Source organism: Aedes albopictus, chromosome 2 (genome assembly GCF_035046485.1).
Source record: "Aedes albopictus strain Foshan chromosome 2, AalbF5, whole genome shotgun sequence".
Taxonomy (NCBI): Eukaryota; Metazoa; Arthropoda; class Insecta; order Diptera; family Culicidae; genus Aedes; species Aedes albopictus.
Window position 1 is genome coordinate 134,636,137 of NC_085137.1, and position 19,853 is coordinate 134,655,989.

The 19,853-nt window shown below is 38.6% G+C and overlaps 1 protein-coding gene across 1 annotated transcript in view; it reads left to right on the plus strand.

Moving 5' to 3' along the window:
• The window catches only part of LOC115255403 (protein-glucosylgalactosylhydroxylysine glucosidase-like), a 71,088-nt gene that overhangs the window by 32,386 nt on the left and 18,849 nt on the right, over window positions 1-19,853 (plus strand). The window contains exons 4-6 of the mRNA XM_029853472.2: window positions 3,391-3,784; window positions 13,058-13,296; window positions 13,442-13,529. Coding sequence (XP_029709332.1) covers window positions 3,391-3,784; window positions 13,058-13,296; window positions 13,442-13,529 — 721 coding nt within the window. The remainder of the gene's footprint in view (window positions 1-3,390; window positions 3,785-13,057; window positions 13,297-13,441; window positions 13,530-19,853) is intronic.

Consider the following 19,853-nt stretch of genomic DNA (forward strand, 5'->3'; position numbering starts at 1 on the left):
CGGAAAATGTGATATCACTAGTACCATAGGAATTGAAAGATTTATTATCGAGTATAGTGCACAGAAAAATGTTTTAGTATGTCACTATACAGGAAGTGAATCGAAAAAAAAAATCAGAGGGGCTACATCCTCAATAGCGTTGGTAGATCGCTTACGCTGAGAGTTTACTACTTGAACATACATCTACCTCGCACTATGATTAAAAGAAATATCATTCGTTATATATTCGGAGGCGAATGACTTTTTGTTAAAACCTCTTTAATAAATAATAATAATAATAATAATAATTCGTAATATATTAGTTATATTGGCAGATAAGGAAGGAGTATTCTCAAATATATGTTTTAATATGTACAATTACCTACTTCCAAGGTAGCTGCAATGTAGTACATATGTCACACGTAGTACAAAAACGTAAACTTTGAGATATGATTTACTATTTTCGCTATAACTTCGCTGGGTTGAGTGCTAGAGCTTTGGTGTCTTCGACAAATTTTCATAATTTCTCATGTTCTACAACATTGCCGAAAACGCCAAAGCTCTAGGATGCGAAATAAAAAAGTTTGTATCGCAGCGCCACCTATGCGGTGAAATTTTCAACTTATGTCCAAATGCAGTTCAAAGAGCATGTAAATCCAAACAACTTTGCTGAAGACACCAAATTGATAGATTGCATCCACAAAGTGCTATAGCAGTTTATAATTGACCCAGCGGGCAGTGATGGCAGAAAAAGTCATTTTCAGCATATATTTCGATATACCTCACTTTGGAGCATAATAACTTTTTTTGTGAGCATTTTAGCACCCTGCTGTCTTCGGCAAAGTTGTAAGGTATATCATGAACTATACTTTAACGGGTTTAGTATTATGACTTTAGTTAAATTAGTAGATGAAATAGGAAAAATACAAAAAAGCATGTTTTCCCATACGAATTTCCATACAAATTTCAATCGCGATGCGCAAATCGTAGGCGCAACCGATCGCTCTCAAATTTTGACCAGTTGTTAAGGACCCTAAATGGAATCAAAAAAACCTTGATCTGGTTAGATACGATCGAATTCACGTTTTTCCATATAACCCTTGACCCACCCTAATGGTTAGTTGGATACCTAATAAAGATGTAGACTGATCTACAATCTCTCAGGCCTTGGTGTCACAGGAATTTTGGTGTTGTTAGTGGAATGGTAAACTCCAAAGGATACGTTTGGTCAACGTTCATGCACTCCATTGTTAGACTGTTTTGAACCAGTTGTCTGCATATGGTTGGAATACTAGATTCTTCGATGAAAAATTTGAAATATAAAGTATTATTAACATCGTTCGTCGAATACGTTAAATACTAGTTATATGTTCGCTACTGTTACATATGTTTGCAATATTATTTGTATCCACGATAAATTTACCTGAATCGTACTGAAATAAAATGATAATTAGTAGTAACATTATAACAAAAATATTACATAAACATAAACAGTAATCAAACTTTGATCTTGAATATAGGTATTTATAAAGGCGGGAAATATCAAGATCAAAATTTAATTTGATTTGCTAGATCTTGCACCGCAACGCACCATTCTAAGGTGATCTACCCGGGTTACGTGTTTCTTAAAGGAATTTTCTATCAGTGTACAAATTTCAGCTTGACATTCCATTGGCGTTACTGAGGGATTTCCCAATGAAATTGTCGAAGAAATTAACAAAAAAATACCTTTCAAATTCTAAAAGAGTTTTCGGAGAAATTGCCGAATTTTCTTCCAAAGTAGAGAAAAAAGAATTTCTGAAAAAATGTTTTGATTGTTTGTAAGAAGAAATTCTCTCAAGATTGTCGAACAATTGAATGAAATAGTAAAATGTTGTATACAACCGAAATTTAACGAATATTCCATTCTTTTTGAATTGATGATGTAGTGCTACCAATGATTGTCCTCAGTGCTATAGTGAATAGTGAACAATAGTAGTGCTCACAAAAATGCAAAGTTTGAATCAAAAAACTAAACCATGTGCGATAATGCAATGGAGTTCAGTGCTATGCCTTCAGGGAATGGAAATGGTCAAGTAGCTCCGTAGCTTGGAGGAAAGAAGCACCCATCAAGCGAATTTGGAGTTGTGGGTTCGATTCCCACCGGAGCACGTGGATTTCTTTTCACAATCGTTGTCTCAATCTGCTCATCGGACACGTGTTTCTGTTGTGTACATGAATATCAAAGCATTTCCAATAGAGGAGTCATGGCAAAATCATTAGAGTTCGTGCAACCAAAACATATTTTTCTAGCATCCCTAGAAAAATTCATTTTGCAACCACAGCGTACGGTACCGCACTCGTCACCATCATCAACCACCGATGTGCACGTCGTTGAACTGATAAAATTATTTCATTTCTGTCCATTCCGACGAAGACGACGACGACGACGACGACGACGACGACGACGGTGCAATCGTTATGCTTATTTCACGTAGAAATCAGACTAACAAAATAAATCCCATTGCTCTAGCTTGGCACTTGATTCGTGCTCCAGACATGAAGTTTGTTCACGGTTCGGTTCTTCCTTTATAATAACCCATAATTCCTTCCCCACACCGTGCAGCCAGCGCTAGCGGTCTCTCTATGCTGGGGGTAACCAACCACCTGTAGTGTACCTATATAGGCACACTAGTTCAGGTGCAGGAGGGCTTAATCCAGAGAGCTTAGCAAATGGAAAAGCGGCGGAGCGCTATAAAAATCACAAACTTACAACGACTAGGTACGGGCGGCGTGGGTCATAAACAAAGGCCTAATGCGAATCATTTTTCAAATTCAATAGGACGATCACAGAGAGTCTAACGGCGACCGCTAATGGGGATTATTATGCTCCTATTTCACAGTGGCACGATTTCATATTTGTACTGTTGGATAATTTGAATTCGATCATCAACTGTTGAAATTACATGGTTAAGGCTTCGGTAACACGTAATACAGACCTATGAGGTCATAAGCCTCTCCTCAACAACTCCTTTTCGTATCTCGGGTAACCAACCCCGGTGGGAACTTTGGTCGTAGGCTGATAGAGAAGGCGGGGATGGTTTTGCTTCTGCTTCTGACCACTACCTGGAGATGGTCTGACTGCGCCCAAAAATATCCGTAACCAACCATGTACGGTACTGACGACGGCCGACTCGGTACAACCTAGAGCGACTGAAGTAACTGGATATTTCTGATAGAAAACTTATTAAAAACTGCAGGAATTATATAATATCCGCCTTTTATGAATTCCTTCAAGAATTAGGAAACTAGTTTAAGTGATTTTAGAATACCACCATGTACCAAAACAAACGGTAGTCACTGTACTCAGTTATACAGGTACAGAGCACCTGTTCACATTCATAATCCACAAAATGTGATTTCATTTCACAGCCATTCGCACCGAAGACAATGAACTGCTCCGCCGGCACGGTGACCTTTGGCGGGCATTTTGGAATGGTTTCGACATCACCGCCGAGGGCAATCCATCCCTGGAGCAAACCATCCGGGCGAGCGTATTCTACTTGATGAGCAACTTTCCGCTAAATCCATCGCTGCAGCAGCACCAGTTCGGTGGATTGAGCCCAACGGGACTCGGACGCGGTGGATCCACCGCCACCGGTCTGGCTGATTACGAGGGACATTCGTTCTGGGACACGGAGATTTGGATGTTCCCGGTGGTGAATCTAATCGAGAGCAGGTTCGCCCAGATGATGGTGGATTATCGGTTCCACAGGATGGATGCGGCGCGACAAAATGCCCTGGATGGGGGTTTTAGTGGAGCGAAGTAAGTATTGTACATTGGCAAAGCAATGTATGTGCCATTACACTAGTTTACAGCATTTTTGAGCTCGAGCTGATGATCATTTTTGGTATAGAATCATGCCCTGAGTTCGAAAACCTGACGGAAAATAATTACAGTGGAGCGGAATTTTTTTCGACTGTCCATAAAAGTTTGAAATCGATTTTTGTTCTGTTTTTAAGCGAAGTCCCTCACTTCATTAATCTTATTCTCCGTAATCAATTCTCCGATTGAGCTGAATCTTTTTACTGTAACTCGGCTACATATTATATATCAAATGGACGTTGAGAAAGAATTTTTAATTTTTTTCTTCATTGAAAAAATACATTTCTTTATATATTTTTGGATTGTTTGGTAAAATTTAAAGAGATCGTCCCTTAAGGAGAAACGGGACGGTCGAGGAAATATCCGCCATTGCTCTGTTGCTACTAAGATGGAAATCTCGGATTCTACTTCATATTATGCAACAACAACTTATCACTGTGTATGCTCAGCTTTTTCTGTGCAATAGAAATCGAAATTACCATTGTCAAAATCGCGTTTCAAAGAAAATTGCCTACCTTTAGGCGTTTAAGGGGCAATTTCAAAATTGAATTATTCATTTTAACATTCAAATTCACTAGTTGTAAGAGTTTTAACGCGTTATTCGAGTTTAGAAGAGCAAAATTATGCGAAGAAGTCAATGTTCCTTTCTAACCGATGTTTCATTGTATACTGATACTCCAAAGTGGCATTTTCAAATTTTTGATATTTAGAGTTATTTAACTTTAAGATTCAATAGGTTGAACAAAATTCTATCACATAGTTTCATAGAGTTCCACTGGGTACTGGTTTTACAGAAATACAAAACTAGTTAACGACTAGTTACGTTCACTTCATAGGCGGATGGGAATGAATTTGATTCTCTGCCCTGGCACTGGAATTTTTATATCATCGTGCAAATTGGTACGAAAGTTTTCATAATTTAATGATATTTTTTTTCACAGGTAGGGTTCAAATTCAGGGCATACCAGGAGATCTGAGGAACGTTTCAAGGGGGTTTCAGGGTCGTCTCTGGCGGTTTCAGGGGTTCCAGGGGGTCTCAAGTGTGCTTCAGGGGGTCTCAAGGTGCTCCAGGGAATCTCAGGGGCGGTTCAAGAGATTTTAGGGGGACCCGGGGAATTCTAGAGGGTCTCAGGGGCGTTTCAGGGCGTACCAGGAGACCTCAGGGGCATCCAGGCTTTGCGGGGTGCCGGGAGGTCTCAAGAGCGTTTAAAGAAGTCTCAGGGGTGTCTCAGTGTATACCAGGGGCTCCAGGAGATCTTAGGGGCAATTCCACCTTTCAGGTGGGCTTTTGGACATTATCCCGAATTCCATCGAATTATCCAGTACCGTGAATATTCCATTGCCCCGAATGATCCGCTCGAATGTTTTATCATATAAGTTATCTGGAGATCTACTCTGAGGAAACAAGCGATGCTTCAAAAGTAGTTGCCCAAATTTTCAACAAAGATATTCCTTCTTTTCTTTGAGCATTGGCTGTTCTTTCGGCCTAACTAACTTTTTGGCATTTTAACTGATTACACAGCACAACATTTTTTTATGTCAAAAGCAAACTTATGTGCCTGACAGATTTTGGTTCGCTGAATCCGAATCCGGGCTCAGATTTGCTCCAGCACGTCACAATTTTGAGCTATACTTTAATATATAGGGCAAAATATGCAGTTTTTGAACTTTTTTTTAAGCAATCAAAGGATAAATTGGTAAATTAACATCTAAATTAACGATTCATGCAAAATGTTTGGGTTTATTAAATCAAATTTGAGTGATTTGAGCATTTTATGTTAGTAAGTAAACTTGCATGTAACTTTTAGAGGGTGACTTAAGGAGAAACTTCAGAGAAAACAAACATGGCTGCCCCAATGGCCGACTTGGTCCCCTACTCACGTTTTCAAGAGCACCAATCTTGAACATTTGTATACAAATGCTCTCGATTTGTAAAAGCTGCCTCTTTTTGGAAGTGAGCAAAGCCAGGAAAAACAGGGAAAAACAAGTGCGGCTTGGCTCGATGCTTTGTTCGTCAGATTTGTGCCTCTAAAGTTTGCATGAAAAAATGCAATAGGATTTCTTGGGGTTTCACCTTAAGGGTAACAATTGTATGCGAATTATCGTACCTAACATAAATCGCTTAAAACTATCGAATTCGATTTTGTAAAACGAAATATTTTGCATGAGTCGTTAATGTACATGCCAATTGGGTTTTTAAATTTTGAAAAATGTACTGATATTTTGATTTTATAAGAAAGAGCACCTTTTTGTGAACCACTGTGATTTTTTTTCAGATTTTTAAAACTTTATTTTGGTACCTAAAATCAATTTCAAAGAGATTTTTTGAAATCACCTTTTGACAGCTGGGCAACTGTTTGACAGCTCCACCCAGTACAAAATGCGACGAGGGGTGATTCGACAAATCGCTCCCATACAAACTTCAAACTGATTTTCAAATAGGTTCCCGGGCACCAAAATTCATGAAAATTTGGATTTCGGCTCAGTTTGACATGCAGATTCAGAATATGGAATTATCTCAATCCCGCTAAAGAAGCCAATTGACCAATTTACCTTTTGATTGCTTACAAAAAAATATTTCCATGCTTAATGGTTCGCAGTCAAAAATGCCCAAAAACGTAATTTTTTCCCTATAAATAGAGGTATAGCTCAAAATTATGACGTGCTGGAGCAAATCTGAGCCCTGATTCGGATTCGGTGGCCCGAAATCCGTCAGAGACACATAAGTTTCCTCATGAGACAGACCAATAGTCAATTTTTGTTTCGCGGTGTTATATGATCATCTGGTATGCATCCTCTTTCAAACATAGGGATTTCTCTATAGTTATTCTTTTAAAGAATTTGTTGGCGTTGTAACAGGTTGTAACTGTTAATATTTTCATCCGAGATTTTTCCTTATTTTATTCATAGGCTTTTATTTCATGTCATATGATCCGAAACAAATAATTCAATAGAGATATTGAATGTATTTTTTTGTCCGTATTAACGAGATTTTTAGCCCTAGGCTAGTTCATCTCGGGACCCACGCTTTACATCCCTTTCGAAGGAAGTACTCACTAGTATGGTGCATGCTTGTATGGAAAAAATGAATCCTCGCTCCAGTCGACTTGTTAGATCCCGTTTAGGTCTCATATGAACTGTGCAAAATTTCAGCGCAATCGGTGAAACTATAATTTAGCGCAAGCGGTTCAAAGTTTTCATAGGATTTACTATGGGAAAAGTTTCACTTTCAGATAAAAAAAATCCCAGAGGTCGCCTTTTGTCTCCTTAATTCAAGTCGATCAATGCTTCTTGTAGAAAAATCATTTATGAAACTTTCCTTCGAAGACCGCAAAACGATTGGATGCTTGTGAAAAAAGTTATTGATTTTTTACCGATTAATGATCCAACGAACGGCTTTTTGTTTTGTTTTATCAGCAGCACTGCTGCTGCCGTTGTTGCATGGGGTGGCGGGAGGCATCACCAACCCCGGAAACAGGAGCAGCCAAGGCAGCAGCTACAGTGCTGCTAATAAAACAAAACAAAAATCCGTTCGTTGGATCACGAATTGTTAATAAATCAATGTTTGGGATAGGCAACTTTTTTTCTCCCACAAAAAAATCCAACATGCTGTAACTTTTTATAGAGTCCACCAAAAAATCTCAAATTTTGACTGTTTGTCAACCTATTATATGTGCATGTTTCATTCAATTCGGTTCACTGGTTTCGGAGATATGACACCTCAAAAATGAGTTGTCTGAAAAATAGTGTTTTACCCGAACGGTTCTAACTTTGCGAAATGTTAATCAATCGAGCCCAAATTTGTACCAATGATGCATAATAGGTTGACAAACAGTCAAAATTTGAGATTTGATGCGCTCTATGAAAAGTTATAGCTTGTTGCTTTTTTGTGAGAGAAAAAAAAAGTTGCCTATCCCAAACATTTTGGCCATCCCCTGTATTTAAAATTATACTGGTCAGAGATTTTTACAAAGGGTTCTTGGTCTCATTAGTTTGATATACTATGTAAGGTATTCGAAGGAAATTTTATCAACCAAGCTATTGTATTCCGGGATGAATAAGGTTTCAGGAGGTCTCATGGGCATTTACGAGGTTCCTTGAGGTTTCATGGAGTCCCAAGGGTTTTCAGGAGGTTCCAAGAGTTCGAAGAGTTCCATGGGTTTCTAGGGACGCTTTAGGGCGGTTTAGAGAGTCCTAGGAGGTTTCGGGGGACTCCAGAGGTCTCAGGGGCGTTTTAAGGGGTCCCCGGAGGCAAAAATGTTGATATTCACCAAATGTTTTCATAACAGAATTAAGCGCGAAAACAATGATAAAAGGAATTTATATAAAGAGAAAAAAATGCTTTTCACGAGTGTGTTCACAGCATTTATTAGAAATTTATGTCAGAATTCATAAAGAATATGCAAGAAGAATTTATAGCTGAAATTTTCAACTAATTTCTAATGAATATGTAGCGCAATCGCTGTCGTTTTTGTGAAATCTTAAGAGAATTTCTAATGGTTCCTTGCTATAATCTCTGGAGAAGGTCGATCACCATAAAGAATGAATACATAACAAAAACATGCTTTAACTCGATTGCTAGGGGAGGTTTTGGTAAAATTTCCACAAAACACTGAAATCAAAGACGAAATTCTGATAGAAAATGCTAAAGAAATTTTACAGGGAATCCATGATATGCTCCTGATTAAATTTCTGACTTCCAATAGGCGTTCCAATAGAATTTTTAATATTAAAGTTCTTGAAAATTTTCATCGGTAAACACGGACGAATACTGAGCCAATTTCTTCTCAAATGTACTCAAGGAATCTATTAAATTTATCAAAAGCTCGTCGTGTATTCTTTTTTCAGTAAACAACTCAACTAAAAAACGGACTTAAACTCACCAAAATCTTGCTTTGAATTCATGCTAGATTTTCACAAAAAAGAAATTCAACAGTTTTTGTGTTCTTGGATTCCAACAAGTCGTAAGCAGTCTATTTAAAATCAAATTGAAGTGTTCCAAAATTACTTCTGAATATCATTTAATTCTTCCAAGATCTGTTGGAATTCTTCAACATTATTTCAAAAACTTCAAACAGAAAAAAAAAACAAATTTTGCAGAAACTTTTTGACTCTGCAAGAGTAGGTTTTAGAGTTCTTGTAGAATTCAGTTGAATATTTCTTCAGGATTTCCGGTAAGTATTTTTAAGAAATTGCACGAAAAAGAAATAATATTAATAAGTTTTGGAGGCAAAACTTAAAATTTTATGAATTGAATAGCTGAACAAATATTTGCAGTCTTTCTCAACAGAATCACAACACATCACAAACATCTTGCCTGCAGACAGTAATATGAAGTTCTTATGATAAAATTAAAATGGAGACAAGTTAAATGTGAGAGTCCGGGGACTTGCCCCCTCTTCCTAAATCCGGCACAGGAGTTCCAATGGGTCTCAGAGTCGTTTCAGGGGGTCCCAGAGGGTTTCAGTGTGGTTCCAGGGGTCTCAGGGAAGTTTTAGGAGTCCCAGTGGGTTTCAGGAGAACCCAGGGGCGTTTTGGAGGACTCATGGGCATTTCATGGGGTGCTAGGGGTTTCCAGGGGGTCCCAAAGATTATCAGGGCGTTACAAGGCTTCTCAGCGGCGTTCCATTAGTTCGGCCAAAACGATTTTTTAAAGGTTCAATCGAAGTCTAGACATATTATATAGTAATTTTATAGTTTCAAAAGGGGTATTCAATAATTATGTAACTTCAATCATTTTAAAAATGTATAAGTCAGTAAACCCCTCATTTTTTGCGTTTTACAGAAATTCAATTCGAACTTAAAAAAATGATCGACTTTTGCTTGAATTCAATCAAGTTTGTTTAGAACGTGTAAACACATAACATAAGTGGAACTCTGGCTCAAAAAGTTGACGCCTTTTCGATTTCGTACACTGGTATACAGGGCATCGAAATGTCAAATGCGTTATAACACTTTTGCTATACTATTTTTCAGCATGTATACCATTTTTCATTGCTGCGAAGTAAAACAAAGATCTCATAGATCTAGACTGGCAGCACGTGGAGATCTAAAACAGGATATAAATTGTGATGAAACTTTGTGAACTCAAGTCAAAAATGCGTTTTCTAGCTTTAAATATACGGGGACATCGATATGTGAAACGTGGATGTATTATTTCGAAGATTTAAATGAAATTATGACAAAATGAATAAGTGGATTTCCAGCAGCTTGTTGTACGCATATCTGAGACGCCAATCTACGTTCCTGTATTCTTTGCCAAAACTGGAATACTGGTTGGATCAGATGTTTTTTGTTTACCAAAATAAATGACAGTTCGATGCCTTTTATAAAAGATATAACGGTTTCGCGTGCTGGAAAAGGATACAACTTTTTCCTTCGCTCTGAATATGTAGTTCCACTTATGTTATGTGGTGTAAACATATATGGGACGATAAATTTTATTTTGGTTAAAAATGGGAAAATAACGTAAAATATATGAAAAACCTTTAATTTTTTAAATAGCTCTATCATGAAAAACAGCTAATTTTTGCATAATATTTAAACGTTTTTATGGAGCCTCACGAACGATGTTTAAGGTATACTATTCGAAATTGCGGCGACACGTGACGACAGGAACCGTTTTTAAACTTAAAAAATACCAAAATCTGTAAGGTACAATATATAAAAATTTGAAAAGTTGTATAGTATACTGCCGTGAATCGCATATCTGTCCCATTTGCATAGGAAATCCAGCAAAGATGGGACTGATATGCGATTCACGGCAGTATACTAGCTCTACCCGGCAAACTTTGTCTTGCCTACTGCGTTTTTTGACGTTTCAAGTTTCTAGCCAAGACCAAGCCCCCGGTCAAAATGTATGAAAGTTCAATTTTCAAAAACTCTCAATTTTTCATGTTTTATGCCTCATAAACCTTCCTTGGGTGAAAACTAACAGAACAAAACTAAGACGACCAAAATCGGACCTTCCGTTCGCAAGTTATGCGCGGTCCCACTTATGCCACTGCATTTTTATAATAGATTAATTGTGTACCATACGTGCATTTAAACTGTCCAATAACAAGCTTTCATTTGCTGGATAACGTAAAACATAAATTTCATTATTAAGGACAGACTTGTTAGAATCCCAAAATGGCCGACATTGGCACCTACTCACGATTTCGAGCGCACAAATCTCTTCGTAAACTAAACTAACGCACCTGATCTTCTTATTTTAAGCTAATTACAAGTGAGCAAGAACAGAATAATAAAATGCACTGTAGTTTGAAGCTTGCTTCTTGAGATTTGTGCGTCTAAAGTTCTGATGCACCATTGAAGTGGGATTTCAAGACGTTTGTCCTTAAAATATATTTTACTTTTTTCGAATGATTCACTTTTGTAATTTTTATGACTGAGATCACTTTGACACTTTTTGGGAGTTTTGGCCCAGTTCAAGGGCATTTCAAGGAACCCCAGGAGTTTTCCGGGGGGATTAAGGAGTGCTTGAGGTGGTCTCAAGGGCATTTCAAAGGATTTCAAAGAGTTTCAAGGGGAGTCCAGGGGGTCACAGGAGCGCTTAAGTGGAGTTTCTTGGGATTGCAGGCGGTCCCATGGGCGCTTCAGAGGGTCTCAGGGGCGTACCAGGAGGTCCTAAAATGCCTCAAGGGGTACCTGGGGCCTAAGGGAGTACCTAAAGGCATGACCGTGCGCAGGAGAAGTGGGAGGTTTGGGGTTCCCAAAATTCACGGGCTCTCACGAGGTTTCTGGGGGGATTCCAAGGTGATTCTGGGATATTTCATACTATTGAAACGTTCCTGAAACCCACGCAATCCCTTTCGGAATACTCCTAAAAACCCTTTAAATGCTCCAGAAACCCACTGAAACTCTCTGAAATGCCTGGAAACTCCCCTGAAATCTTTTGAAACGACCTCAAAAGGCTCCTGAGACCCCCTGAAACCTCCAAAATTCCATAAAAGCGCCCATTGAAATCCCCGTAATCCATTTGAAATGCCCCGTAAACCCCTTGAAGTCCCCTTGAAAACCCCTTTGGAACGACCTTGAAAAACACCTGCAGCGCTCCTGAAATACCTTATAATCCCCGTAATCAATTTGAAATGCTCTGCAACCCCTTACAACGCCTTTAAAACCTCTTTAAGCGCCCCTATCCTTCTCACCCGATTCATTAAAGTTACACAAGGAACCAATGAGATAACTGGTTGGAAATGCCAGGTATTTTCTGTAAGTCAATTAGGGCGATCTTCTTTGTGATCTTTCTACTTTTAGATGAGAACAACTACATTAGATTGCTGGTCAATATGGGAAAAGGGGAGGATATGAAGATTTGCACACCTATAGCAGACCGCATATGGTGTGGGGAAATCTGGAGGGGAGTCCTATATTGGGAGATTTCCGCTAAATCAGGCAATTTTTCGTACACGGTATAGACTCTTTCAGAAATTGCAAATACACTGACGACTGACTGGTACTTCAATGTCTAGGATGGTTCTCACTAGGTCTTACAGATAACTTTCTAATGAAGCAAATGGTACCAATTTTGTCGATGTTTCATGCCAACATTAAAAATAAGACTCTGTAAACTAAAGCTCACAAACGGAAGTTGACATGAGTAGTTGGATCATTATGTGTGTGGCTTCGTGGTCGTGCGGCTAAGGTCACCAAGCCTTTAGTCGCATCGTGCTGAGGAGCGCGGGTTCGATTCCCGCCGCAGCTGTCAGGAAAAGTTTTCGGCTGTGCCACTGGGCGTTGCATGCTAGTCGTTGTTTAGTGTCGTGCTTCCTTCAAAGAGCAAATAGCTCACTGGAAGCATTAAACGTGTCCGTGTCTTTTTATGTTATCTATAAGTAAATAAGATTAAAAAGATATTAAAAAAAATGCAAAAAAGCATTAGCTGTCTTCATTGCAAAATTGTGCAAAATGCAACTTTGTCTAAGACGATTTAGTCCTGTATCCAATAGTTTACGAAATATTGCGTTGTTTGTGCGAAATCCTTAAAAAAACGTCTTCATTCCAAAAGATAGAAAACTACAGTTACAGTGTTCATTAAAAGTGTGTATTGTGTAGAACATATGTAAAGTGTTTGAATCTTGGTGTAAAGTTACAACAACAATCAATTTCTGAGTGATTTTTTTCATAGAAATTTTATGTAACTCGTTCAAGTTACCTGAATTCATAAGATACCAAGTAACCACAAGATAACTATTCTTTCCCCTTCAGGTACCCCTGGGAAAGTGCCGCCACTGGTATCGAAGTGACTCAACCCTGCTGCCCGGAAGTGGCGCAATTTCAACACCACATTACCGCAGACATAAGCTTCGCTCTGCGGCAGTACTTCGCCGCCACGCAAGACCTCCACTGGCTGCGCAACCAAGGATGCTCACTGGCCGGGGCAATTGCCGAGTTTTGGGCCAGTCGAATCGCACCCGATCCCGTTACAGGGCTGTTCGACATCAAGGGTCAGTACCTATCTCGCTCGGATGATGATGACGTCCGCATCGTAGCACGAGCGCATAAAACGCACCAAACAGTTTAACAATAATCGACTGTCTCTCATTCATCTGATGGTTTGTTCTTTTCGTTTTGGTTTGTTTTCTTCCGCAGAGGTGATGGGACCGGATGAAGATCATGAAAATGTTACCAACAATGCGTACACCAACGTGATCGCTGCCTATGCGCTGTATTTCGGAGAGTAAGTGGTTGGTTTTACGTCCGATCGGTGTGAGCCCTTTCGGCGCAGGCTCATTAAGTTCCGACAACATTCCTTTCGTTAACTGCACGACCTACTTCAGGGGGATGGGACCTTCAAACAAGATTGCCAGTCTCATCGGCGCTGCATCGTTTATGGTGGGAATTCATCGTGTGGTTGCGGGGAATTTTGTCAAGGTCCTCTGAAATAGTGTGAATTGACTTCCAACTCCGAAAACCAAAAAAAATACACCTAAGCTCTCGTTGCCTTTCTATTAGCTTTAGATTCTTTTGGTTCGGCTTTTGATTGGCATTGGATTGGCTTTAGATTGGCTTAGAATTGGCTTTAAATAGGTTTTGTATTGGCTGTGGATTAGTTTTGGGTTGGATTTGCATTGGCTTTGAATTGTTTTTGAATTGGCTGTGGATGTGGATTGATTTTGGAGTCATTTTGGATTGACTTTGGATTGGCTTTGGATTGGCTTTAAATTGTTTCTATAAAGGTTTTGGATTAGCTTTGAATTGGCTTTAAATTGGTTTTGAATTAGCTTTGGATTGATTTTGGATTAACTTTGAATTGGATTTAAATTAGCTTTCAATTGACCTCAAATTTGGAAATTGGATTAGTTTTGGATTGGCATTGGACTACCTTTGCTGTTGGTTTGGCTTTAAGTTGGTTTTAGATTTGTTTTGGATTAGCTTTGAATTGGCTTTAAATTGGTTTTAAATTTTCTTGGGATTGGTTATGGATTGGTTTGAATTGACTTGGAATTGACTTTAAATTGACTTTAAATTTGGAAATTGGACTGGTTTTGGATTGGCATTAGATTGCCTTTGCAATCGCTTTGGATTGGCTTTAAGTTGGTTTTCGATTGGTCTTGGATTGACTTTGAATTGGCTTTAAATTGGCTTTAAATTAACTTAAAATTTGGAAATTGGATTGGTTTTGGATTGACATTGGATTGTCCTTGCAATGGCTTTGGATTGGCTTTAAGTTGGTTTTAGATTGGTTTTGGGTTAACTTTGAATTGGCTTTAAATTGGATTTGAATTGGCTGTGGATTGGTCTTGGATTGATTTTGAATTGACTTTGAATTAGCTTTGAATTGGCTTTGGATTGGCTTTGGATTGGCTTTGGATTGGCTTTGGATTGGTTCTCGATTGGTTTTGGATTGGCTTTGAATTGGCTTTAAATTGGTTTTTAACCGGCTGTCGATTGATTTTGGATTGACTTTGGATTGGCTTTGGATTGGCTTAAGATTAGCTTTGGATTGATTTCAGATCGGCTTTGGATTGATTTCAGATTGGTTTTGGATTAGCTTTTAATTGCCTTTAAATTGGTTTTGAATTGGCTTTGGATTGGTTTTGGATTGACTTTGAATTGGCTTTAAATTAACTTAAAATTTGGAGATTTGATTGGTTTTGGATTGGCATTGGCTTGGCATTGGAATGCCTTTGGATTGGCTCTAAGTTGGTTTTGAATTGACTTTGGAATAGCTTTGAATTGGCTTTAAATTGATTTTGAATTAGTTTTGGATTTACTTTAGATTTACTGACATTGAATTGGATTTAAACTGGCTTAAAATTTGGAAATTTGATTGGTTTTGCATTGGCATTGGATTGCCTTTGTAATGGCTTTGGATTGGCATTAAGTTGGTTTCAAATTGGATTCGGATTAGCTTTGAATTGGCTTTAAATTGGTATTGAATTAGCTTTGGATTGGTTTTGGATTAAATTTGAATTGGCTTTACATTGGTTTTGTATTGGCTGTGGATTCTTTTTGGATTAATTTTGAATTGGCTGTGGATCGATTTTGGATCGATTTTGGATTGGCTTTATATTGGTTTCAGATTGGCTTTGGATTAGCTTTGAATTGGCTTTAAAATTGGTTTTGGATTGACTTTTAATTGGCTTTAAATTAACTTAAAATTGGTTTTGAATTGGATGTTGATTCGTTTTAGATTGATTTGGATTGACTTTGGATTTGCTTTAGATTGGCTTTGGATTGGCTTTGAATTGGCTTTGGATTGGCATTGGATTGGCTTTGAATTGGTTTTGAATTGGCTGTGGATTGATTTTGGATTGACTTTGAATAGGCTTTAGATTGGCTTTGGATTAGCTTTGAATTGGCTTTGGATTGGTTTTGGATTGATTTTGAATTGGCTATAAATTGACACCTGGGAGGATTTTCGGCGTGACAGTCGCAATTGCAATCAAACGATCAGATATTCTCCTTTATCCGACGTTTCGATGAAGGAGAATATCTGATCGTTTGATTGCAATTGCGACTGCTACGCCGAAAATCCTCTCAGGTGTCCAGATACCTCAGTCGAAAGCTGCCTCCAAACCTTTAAATTGACTAAAAATTAGGAAATTATATTGGTTTTGGATTGGCATTGGATTGCCTTTGCAATGGCTTTCGATTGGCTTTGGTTTTAATTTGATTGTGGATTAGTCTTGAATTGACTTCAAAATGGTTTTGAATTGGCTTTAGATTGGTTTTGGATTGACTTTTGATTGGCTTTGGATTAGCTTAAAATTGGTTTTCGATTGGTTTTGGGTTAGCTTTGGATTGGCCTTAAATTTGGTTTTGAAATGGCTTTGGATGGGGTTTGGATTGACTTTGAATTGACTTTTTTTAAAAAATGAATTGGCTTTGGATTGGTCTTGGATTGGCTTTATATTGGTTTCAGAGTGGCTTTGGATTAGCTTTGAAGTGGCTTTAAATTGGTTTCGAATTAGCTTTAAATTGGTTTTGAATTGGCTTTGGATTGATTTTGGATTGACTTTGGATTGGTTTTTGATTGGCTTTGGATTGGCTTTGCATGGGGTTTGGATTGGTTTTGGATTGACTTTGAATTGGCTTTAAATTAGTTTAGAATTGGCTGTGGATTGATTAAGGATGGACTTTGGATTGGCTTTGGATTGGCTATAAATTAGTTTTAGATTTGTTCTGGATTAGCTTTGCATTGGCCTTAAATTGGGTTTTAATTGGTTTTGGATTGATTTTGAATTGGCTTTGAATTGACTTTGGATTGGCTTCAAATTGGTTTTATATTGGTTATGGATTAGCTTTGAATTGGCTTTAAATTGGTTTTGAATTGGCCTTGGAGTGGTTTTGGATTGACTATGAATTGGCTTTAAATTGGCTTTAAATTGGTTTTAAATTGGTTTTAAATTGACTTTAAATTTGAAAATTGGATTGGTTTTAGAATTTAATTGCCTTTGCAATGGCTTTGGATTGGCTTTGAAATGGCTTTGGATGGATTATGAACTGGCTTTTGTTTGGCTTTGCTCCACAAATGGTTCCCACAGGATGTAACCATCTCGAACGGAAAGGTAAAACCAGCATCCTATCGAATCGGACGACATACCCGGGGCCCTTTCATTAGGCAATATTTCCGAAACCGTTACCAATCCGATTACAAACCAACAACCTGATCTCGTCAGACAGTCAGTCAGTCAGTCGTCAATCGTCCGCATGCGAAAGGCGGAAGAATCTTCACCGAATGCGACCACGTTCTCAGGAACACAAAGCAAATAAATCATAAAACGCGTCCCATCTCCTTAATCCATTCTTCGAGGCCGCGCCGCGTGCTGCATCGGGTACAATTATCATCCGTTGTTGACTGCGGCTCTCTGAGCTGGTGATTGACTCTGTCCGCGATCAATCCACTGAATCCAACAGAAGAGGCCTATAATTCCCGTTCTCATTTTGATCTGGCCACGATCGTGGTGTCGCGACGTCGTCGTCTCCGTCGTCCACCAGCAACATACCATCATTTCAATGTTCATTGGATCCGGCGCTGGTGATTGATTTTACATGGGAAAATAATTTTCCCAACCCACCGCAGAGAAGATTGCAGAGACGTAGCAGATGGACTGATTCCTCCCATCATCGGCTGTCGTGAACGAATCGTTTTGAGACCGTTTTCATTATGTCATTATTGTTGTTTGTTCGTCGGGAACAAGTTGAGGCACCTGATGAAGAAGGAAGAATCAATGTAGACGGTGGATGATCTGGTTTTCAGCTAGAATGCAACTACCAGCCGACATGTCTACAATTTACTACTGTATCCTTCTTCTTCCGACATCGGCCCGGTAGGATCTGATTACACGATTACTTCGCATTTACATCGCTAAAAGATTGAGATTATAAGGAAACCGCAGTGATGCCAGCATAACTCCTCGGTTCAATAAAGGACGCAAGCGTTTCTTCAACAGACGACAGGCATGACATCAAAATCAGCATCATCATAGAAGTTTGGAAGATGGGGCATTTTCTCGTATTTATAAAGGAGCATAAGTGAGAAAAAATAAAATGCTAATCCCTGAAAGAACCTCTAGAGGAGGCCCTGGAAGAATCTTTGAAAAAATCCCAGTAGGAATCTCTGATGGCAAAATCTTGGAATAGATCGCAAGAGGAACCCATGAAAAAAATCCTGGAGAAATCCTAAAGAAATTATATTCTTGAATAAATAATTTTAAGAAGTTCCAAAGGATTATCAGAAGAATTTTGGGCGGAATGAATGAGGGAATCTTACGAGATCCCCCTTAAAGAGCCCTGGGAGAAATCCCTGAAATAAACTATGGAATAATCCCAGGAGGATAGCCGGAAAGAATCAATGAGGGAATCCTAGGAGTAATTCATGAAAAAAGCCCGGGAGGAATTCCTTAAGTAATCTCTTAAAAAAATCAAGAATTATAGAGAAGGCATCCCGGATGGAATATCCCTGCAAGGACCTCTGCAGGAAGGAAGGAAGGAGAAATTCCTGAAAGGATCTCTGGAGGATTACCAGGACAAAGGAATCCCGAGAAGAATCAAAAAAGAATCAGAGGTGAATTTTCTGAAGGTGTCCCTTAAAGGATTCGGGTAGAATATCTGAAAAAACAAACGCCAAAAAAAATCCCGAGAAAAATGAATAAAGGAATCGTAGAAAGAGTTCTTGAAAGAATCCCTAAATAAAACATGGGAGGAACCTTTAAAGAAAGCCTGGAAAATAATGTAAAGAAATCTCAGGAGGAATCAAATAAGGAATCTCTGAAGAAACCCCAGAAGGAATCCCTACTAAAGAAATCCCGAAAGAAAGTCTAGGAAGAATCACTAAGAAAATCCCAAGAGAAATCGCTGATGAAATACTGGGAAATAGTCCCAAAGTAATCCAGGGAGAATCCCATGAAGAAATCCTGAGAGGCATCTCTATAGCCAGGGAGAAATTATTGAATAAACTCCGTGAGGAATTCGGAAAGAAATTATGGGGAAATTGCTGGTAAGTATCGCGAAAAAATTACAGAAAAAAAACAAAAAACAATCTCGGGAAAAATTAATGAGGAATTAGGAATTGGGAGGAATCTCTGAAGGAATCCAGAGAGGAATCCTTGTCGGAAACCAAGGACAAATTTCTAAGGAAATCCCGGCAATCAACGAAGGACTCCCGAAAGATATCTCGGAAGGAATCCCTGAAAAAATGTAAGAGGAATCCCCTAACGAATCTAGCAAAAAATATCTGAAAGAATGTAGGAAGGAGCTCCGGAAGAAAACGATGAGGGAATCTCGTGACAAATCTCTGAAGGAATTCTGGCAAGAATCCTTGAAATAATCCCTGAATTAATCTTGTTGAGAACTTTTCAAAGAATCCTTGGAAAAATCTGACGCAAACCCGAAAAATAAATCCCTGGAAAAATCCCATCAGGAAACCCAGGAAGAATCCTGGAGAAATCGTGCGAACTTTTGACGGAACCTGAGAGGAAATTTGCTAAATAAAACTTGCAAGAAATACATAAATAAACCTCTGGAAGAATTCCGGAAGAAAAAAGGAAAGAACTCTGGAGGAATCACTGAAAGAATCTCGTGTTGAATCGATTTGGAAATACTGCGAAAAAAAACCCTGAAGGAATCTCGGGAGGAATTTCTGGAGAAACTCTAGGTAGAATACTTCAAAGAAAGAATCACGAGTGGAATACTGGGAGAAATATTTCTCGAGAGAAATTACAATATGAAACCTGACAGCAAGCCTGGCAGAAATCCTAAAAGGAATGCATAGCGCATTGTCGAAGAAATTGCTGAAAATTTTCATAGGTTGACCCCTGCGGGAAGCCTTGTTTATAGATCAAGATGTATGTGATAAAATAACATCAAGGAACGTTCGCAAATTACGTTCAACATTTGGAACAGGGGGAGGTTCTAAAAAAGTTCAACAGTTCGTGAAATGACTGAAACATACTGAAAAACTTGTTATTAGAAGCCACAGCAATGTTGTTAATTGACTAGTTGAAAGATAAATTATCGGTAAAATCATGTTTTGGACTCGAACACACGTCTTCTTATT